At 37.6% G+C, this 7,584-nt stretch overlaps 1 protein-coding gene across 1 annotated transcript in view; it reads right to left on the minus strand.

The window, feature by feature from the left end:
• The window catches only part of LOC147307889 (vasoactive intestinal polypeptide receptor 2-like), an 86,569-nt gene extending 79,794 nt beyond the window's left edge, over positions 1–6,775 (minus strand). Inside the window, exon 1 of the mRNA XM_086270918.1 lies at positions 6,535–6,775. Within this exon, the coding sequence (XP_086127044.1) occupies positions 6,535–6,585 (51 nt within the window). The 5' untranslated portion in view covers positions 6,586–6,775. The remainder of the gene's footprint in view (positions 1–6,534) is intronic.
• Between the last annotated feature and the right edge of the window lie 809 nt (positions 6,776–7,584).

Raw genomic sequence — 7,584 nt, forward strand, 5'->3', positions numbered from 1 at the left:
ATTAATCACTCAGTATAACTCTGACAGTCGATCTTTCAAATGAACACATTAGGTGCGATAAAGTGCGGTATGAGGTCTGAGCAATATCTGACTCTTAAGTACAGGCTGAGCTGATCTACAAAGCCTGTTCACTTGCTTTTAGTTCCTTTGTACTGAAGCTGGCAGTAAATCACTCACAGGGTGTCGTGAGGTTCCCCACCAATCTGGAGCTGAACAGCTAAAATGAATATTTGCAGCCCCCAATAAAGAACAAGGGAAAAGAAAAATATTTTAACACTTGCAGAAATAGTATTTCTGATATGTCCAGAAAATATGAAACTGTACTAATAATCTTTATTTAAATAAATTGCAGTCTGTGTCTCTTTTCTTTTTGTTGGAAGTTGATTTAAACATATAATGTAAGGAGTCTATTAATCTCTGCTTTTTGTTTGGTTTGGGATTTATACCACAATGAAAATAATGTTACTTTGAACCAAATTACTCTAATTTGATAAATGTGTTAGTTTTACTCAGACTAAAATTCTGATTTGATTGAAACTCTAAATTTCTATTTAAAATAAGTCAAAAAATATTTATTTTATTCAGAATTATTAATGTACATTGAAAAAACAAAAAGATAATTTAAAAAAAAAAATTCACTTTGGTAAATTGAATGAGTTACAAATACATTTGTCCTTTAGACGTGTCCTGATATAAAATGTTGCTCAACAAATCTTCACAAAAATCTATTTTATTCCTTAAAAAATTCACCACAAACAAAAGCTATAGTTTTACAAAGAAAGCCAATTTCTTTAAGGCGAAACCAGATTTTGTCACAATGAATTTGCGAGATGCAAAGAAAAATTCTCCTTTGAAGAACCAAATGTAATATGGTGCATTTTTACAACATAAAGCACTGAACTCTGCTATTTACAACAGTTAAAAGTATAACAATTGATAAGTTAAAGAAAAAAAAACACACCAGACAAAATGAAGCAAAAAGCTTTCCCTTCCCAACCCCCACCAAACCCCTCTTTCTAAACAATTCAATTCAGCATATTTTTGAACTTCTCACATTAGACTGGTAATGTAACAGCTATTAACATTAACATTTCTAACACTACGCAAACATGGCTACCTAAATTAAAGGAATATAATACAAATAAGCTATAAAAGACAAAAAAAAGATGTCTCTTTGGCTGATCCTGGGTTTGTGTCATTTTCTTTGGTTCGATCTCCGTGAACAGCTTCTGCAGTTTTTCAAAGGTGTATTTGAGCTCTCTAGGTTGAGAGTATAAATCCGTCCAGAACTCGTGTGCATGTTCACTGCTGAGCGAGGTGGTGGACACAGGAATCAGTGCCGAGCAATGCGAGTGGCATCGAACAGTCACGCGACACGATCGCCTTTGACTTGAACTACATATTTACTTAAGGACAAATTGTCAGCTCCATACGGTCGTCCTCATTCTGGACGATCTTGTGAGCGGCCCTTTGAAGCCAGACTTTAAGGAACGGGAGTTCTTGTACTTGAAATGGCTCAGGAGTGACGGCATGTGGAACAGTATTACAGGGTTACTCCATCAAGGACTCAGAGAAATCCTTGCCATATAATGCACAACCGATTATCTCTCTTATTACAATGCTAGAAATTATTGTTCATTGTTGGAATACAAGTGATTTGATGATGTATAGAGCCCCACAGCATGACCTGGACAAAGCAGCACAACAGGTGTCTGCTGCCTCCAGCTCCATCATGTGTTAGCCCTTTCCATCACTGCTCAGCCTGGGATACTTTCAATACTGGCTGAAGAAACATTTAATCTTTCCCTTCCCCTCCAGACAGCACTATGTGCCATGTAATCTTGCTTCTTGGAAGCCGGACCAATTCTCTCATGTTCTGTTGCTACAACTCTGAGAAACATCCACTTAGAAGTACGTGAATAAGCCCGCAGCTGGAAGTCCGACCTTTCAGCAAGCTATAAGACATAAACAGCAGACTGTTTTCATCATACAGCTTTATTAGTTTGCCATTATCAAAAAGGAAAAAAATCCAAACACACAGTCCAAACACAATTCTGTTTTCCCAAAAGTCACAAAAAAAGATTTTGAATTAACGTACCGTACTGGCCACGGCTTATCTGTCACGCAGAGATAACCACTGCATTTTTTTGGAGACCTACAAAGTCTGCTTTGGGACGCTGCAATGGCATAACATGCAGGTTTATCAGTTTTGCATCTTGTTTTGTTTATGTTTTCCTCTCTCATTATTCATTTCATTTTCACTCACTTTTTACCTTCGCTCACTGCTTATGTTTAGGTAATGAAAGGTGCTCCTTGATGGTTAGGTGCTGAAATGCACTTTATTAGGTTTTTTGACTAAAAGCTACTTCATTTGGGTTAGATTGATAAAAGATTGTGGACTGGATTAAAACACTTCAATAATAGCATCCCTGCACACAGAAAACTGACAGACTTGGGAGTGACAGGCACGTCTTACAGCGCTAACCCAGTGTGTCATGTGCCACGACCAAAGGACATCTTGTGAGACACGCCGGCGGCTTGGAAAAAACTGCATTATTCGGTCAAAAGATTCTGTGAAAGCTGATTGAGGGAAAATCAGCTTCACATAAAACACCAGCGAGGGATTTCAGTTCTGATACTTTATTCCCCACGTTCCTTAGTTAGCTCTGAGAAATTATCCCAAAGAAAGAAGCTTGTGATATTTTTTTTTTTTATTTTCATCTTCAACTTCCATCTTTACAAGCTTCATTATGTTTCTGCTCCACGCTTGCCAAACACCATCTGTCACTCAAACAGTGTGGGCTTTGATCTAGTCTTCTACGGCTTTTCTCTGCAAAGTATGGGCGTATTAGAGCTGGATATATCCAAACATTACTTGCTCACCCAGCATTAAAAAAATTCCCTGATGTTTTGTGTTTTTTTCCTAATAATATAAAAGAATGTCAACAGAAATGAGATGAAGTTTGAAAACCTGCAGTGCAAAAGTTTTCTAAATGAGTCCTCCTCTGCTACGAGGATGAACTCTCATCAGACTATAGCACGACTTTTTGCACCCCAGGGTAAATATCCCTGGTTGGATCCAGTCATGTTGCAGTCCAGACAGATGAGCTTAATATACCACTGTGGCCTTCACACCTGAGTCCCTGCTGTTCTCTCGTGCATTGAGGCTACTGAGAGACACGCACAGTATGAGGAAATGTAGGAAATACTACCTCATCAACTCTTTATTATTCTCTTGAATTTTCCATCTGTCACGTTGGTGTATTGATTCTAAGTCGATGTCAGCTTCTTGTTTTTACTTTCTTTTCCCACTGCTGATGTCCGTGTTTATCTGCTCACAGTATATTCTGTACAAACCTAACATCCATACAACCAACATATTTAATTCAAAGGAACTGATTTTTACTCAGAAGGAGAAAAGCATTCGTGAGGTTGATATCTGTAGCTTCAGTTACATATAAACTCTTATTAGAGCTACAACCAGGAATATTCCATTAGTGGCTCATATACTGATTAATCATTAATCCAATTATAATTTTCAATCCACTTTAGTTTACTGTATATGAAAGAAGATAACCATCACTTTTAGAAGTGGAACTAGAAAAACTTTGGCATTAGGTGATACCAGACTGATTGATTTTAACTGATAATTAAATCTTTTTATTTTCTCAGAGATATTTTTATTAGATTGAAGCAACAAAGAAAAAGAGATACAAACAGAATTATTACACGACAAGAAAGTAGATTTCAATGATTGTTTGAGCTGACATAATAGAATACAGATTAATGACGCATTCACATATCTTTTAATTGCTTTTATCAGTTTACCCCCTACCCATACCACACAGTAGCCCCATCCCTGAAGCCAGGTTGAGAAAACAAAAACCAAAACAAGAAACACCACCACAAATACAACAGGACAAAACAGAACAAAATAAAACAAACACACAAATAAATATAAAAAAAAAAAGAGAGAAAAAAAAAGGAAAGAAAATCTACATTATCAGTATTGGGGGTGATTTACTGAGAAATGCTGGAGGTCGGTTCACAAGTTCTTCAGGAATTGTCCCCACAAAAAAACTTATCACTGGTATTACTAATCGCATAACAGATCTTTTCAAGGCTCAGATAGTACATAAGGTCCCTCAGCCATTGAGCATGGGTGGGCAAAGGAGCACCCATCCATCTTAGTAGGATCGCACATCTAGCCAGAAGAGAGGCAAAAGAGAGTGTGCCACACTGTGACGAGGTCAACCTTGCATCAGCCTCCCCACTGGTGCCAAAAAGCACAACTAATGGATTAGGATCCATATGGTATCCAAGAATTAGGGATAAGGTTTGAAATATGTCTGTCCAGAATCCTTCAAGGCTAGGGCACATCCAGAACATATGGATAAGGGGGGAAAAAACTTTAATTAATAAATTATGAATCATTTCAAAAAAATCTTTATAGCTCACTTTTTTAATCTAAGTGGATTAAATTGACTTTATATCACCTCTTGTTTTTGTGAGATTAGCCTTATTTCCTGAATGCTACCAAAACAACCTGCACCACATGCAGAGTTGTGGACAGTTATCCTGGCAACATCAAGGTCATTCTCCACAGCTGGAGACATTGGGTGAAAACGGAGAGTATTCTTAGTGTGAACATAATGTTCAAACTGTAAATAAGTGGAATGAAAAATGAAAATGTTTTCTCAAAAGCCCTGAAAGAATGAGCACAATTTACTGGTTTGTTTAAGTATATTTCATCTGATACTCGTTTGGCACACTAAAGTAAGACCATGAAAGTTGTGCATCCCTCCATTTATGACTCAAGAATCAGCTTTATGTCAACAATTTATTCAGAATCAAATTGCAGCTTCACAAATCCAAATCAGACTGAAATGAATCTGATCCAGTTAAACTCAGACAACATGTTTTATGATGCAGTACATATCCTGGATCTCTAGTTCATGATGGCTAAAGCAGGAGGTTTGTGTCTATTTAAGGGAAGGAAAATGCAAAATTGCACTGATGCAAAAAATCCTGTTTCTATAAGCAAAAAACAACAGACTTGCTCAAAACCCACCAAATACATTAAAAGCATCGCTGCATTTTCAGCTGTCATGTATAACATCAGTCACCCACAGTAATGTATAAATATAAGGTTTGCATATTTAGAGAAAAGCTACACTGATTTAGACCAAGCTCCAGTGACTCTATTTGGACTCATTATTGTGAGGACGCAAGAATAAAACAAACTAAATTCACGTTAAAAGCCATCAGAGGTTGAAGCTAAAACCCAGCGAGAGGAGCTGTTGTGTATTTGGAGTGGCAGCATTTGTCTGTCAGATGATTAAACTGTGGCATTTGTTTTGTGTGATGTGAACATTTTTACAGCTCCATCTGCTTTTAGTCAAAGGAGGAGGGGGCTGCTGGGAAAAGAGCGAGAACGCACTTCCACTGTTTATCCTGCGGGGTGGATCCACACAGAAGGGCAGATAATGTATGAGAGGCAAAAAAAGTGGGTTAATATCTGGAGGATTCCTCAGAAAGAACAACATGAAGTGAGAGATTATGTCTACAAATTATCTTCATTAATGAAACTCTACAAAACAGCTTCAGCAGATATGAGGTTTAAAGCTACAATTAATGATTATTCTAATTATTAAATGCCCATAAAAGCACGATTAATAATTTTTGCTAGGAAGAAGTCTGCAAATATTAATATTTATTAATAATTCCCCAGATTCCTGATCAGATTTTTTGCCAATTAACTACTAATTAGAAAAACCCAGCACACTTCTATTTAAAAAAAATGACTTCATGAAATCTGTCACTAACCCAGCAAATACTCACATTACCTGCTATCATCATCAGAAATGTTATTTAATGGTTAATCTATGAAAATATACCAACTCAGTTCATCAGCCAATTCATTTATCATCGTTTGAGCTTTAAGAAGCAGATTTTATTACCTCGGGTTAAACACAATGACCTTACTGAGCATAAAATCGATTTAATGTCACATTATTCTTCATTTGAGCTGAAACCACCTTATTTCAAAGAAATTGTTTTGTCTTAAACTTGTGAAAATATAAATTCATTGAAGGAAACGTAAACGTAATTACCCATCAGTGAACAAGTCAAAAGATAATTTCACCTGAAAATAATTCTTCAGCTCTTAGAGCGCTGGTGACCGTTCTCACACCTCTTCGTGACATTGAACAGACCATACAATGAATGAAGCTGACACCGTAACTTTACAATCACGAATCATCACGCTCAGCAAAAGGCAACAAAATACCACGAAGAAGGATAACCTGTCATACAACTTTAAGAACATCTAATAACAACAATGTTATCAGCGAAATGTGACCGCAAACTTTTCCTCCACCAGAAGGCTAATCAGCATCAAAGAGTGCAATAATAAAATATAAGCATCAGCTGTTAATGTGGGAATACTCAGTGTAATTTCTTATATCGCGGAAGTCTTCAGTATGTGAACGGTTTTCTGAATCGTTTAGAAGCACTACAGAAAAAAAGACTCACCGTGAGCGGACAGGTTGACAGACACAAGGTGACAAAGAGCAAACTTTTCATGTTTACTCCTCAGCTGGAAGCCAGTGAGCTGTCCTAACAGGAGGAATTTGGGTTAAAACACTTCATTTAAACTCCTGTTAAGAGTTTTGATCCGGGTAAAAAAACAAAAAAAACTTTAAACATTTTTTTTATTCCATGAACGATATCGAGAGAAAAAGAGCCCAGTCTGCGGTGTCCTCTATCCACGCTGCTCGCTTCCACTGAGCTGAATGTGCGGACAGATCATTTACCCGCAGCTGACTTCTACTGTCAAGTTCACAATCGCATGGAATCACATTTCCGGTACGGGCTTTCAAAATAAAAGACAATAGTGTCACAATATCATTCTCACGGCAAAAGCTTTTCTCATAATCAAAAAAATGTCACATACACTTAAATGCCACTTCATTATTTACACATTACTGTGCTATACCCCCTTTTGCTTTAATTCTTCTTGGTCTATATTGATGAGATCATATCACACCAGTGATGAGAATCTCCTGTTCCTCCACATCCCAAAGTCCCTTAATTGGATTGAGATCTGGTGACTGTGGAGGCCATTTGAGTCATGTTCAAGAAATCAGTTTGAGGCGGTTCCACCTTTGTGACATGATGCCGCATGCAATTGCAGGCAGCCATCAGAAGATGCGTACCCAATCATCAGCATTGGGGTTGTTACTCCAAAAAGTTACATAAAAGTTAAGTAAGTAATTTGTTACACTACTCGCTACTCTGTAATAGGAGCTCAAATGCACTGTCACATATTTATAACTAACAAAGTAAACTTCAGCCTTCAGTCTAACACGCCAACATTAATCGGATGCGGAACCTTATACCGGATTGAGGAAGTTGGAACAGTTGGTTGACAGGATGGGATGGGTGCTCTCTGGCATCTCCTGGTGTAGGTGTCCTGAAGTGGGGGGAGAGCAATCCTGCAGCAGCGTTCTGCTGTACAGATCACTTTCTGAGGAGCTTTTTGGTCCTTAGCACAGCTGTTCCCAAACCAGGATGTGATGGTGA

The sequence above is a fragment of the Aulonocara sp. 'chitande type north' Nkhata Bay genome, linkage group LG18 (genome assembly GCF_057382095.1).
Source record: "Aulonocara sp. 'chitande type north' Nkhata Bay isolate Kocher_YH1m ecotype deep benthic linkage group LG18, A_spYH_male_GT1.1, whole genome shotgun sequence".
In the NCBI taxonomy this organism is placed as follows: domain Eukaryota; kingdom Metazoa; phylum Chordata; class Actinopteri; order Cichliformes; family Cichlidae; genus Aulonocara; species Aulonocara sp. 'chitande type north' Nkhata Bay.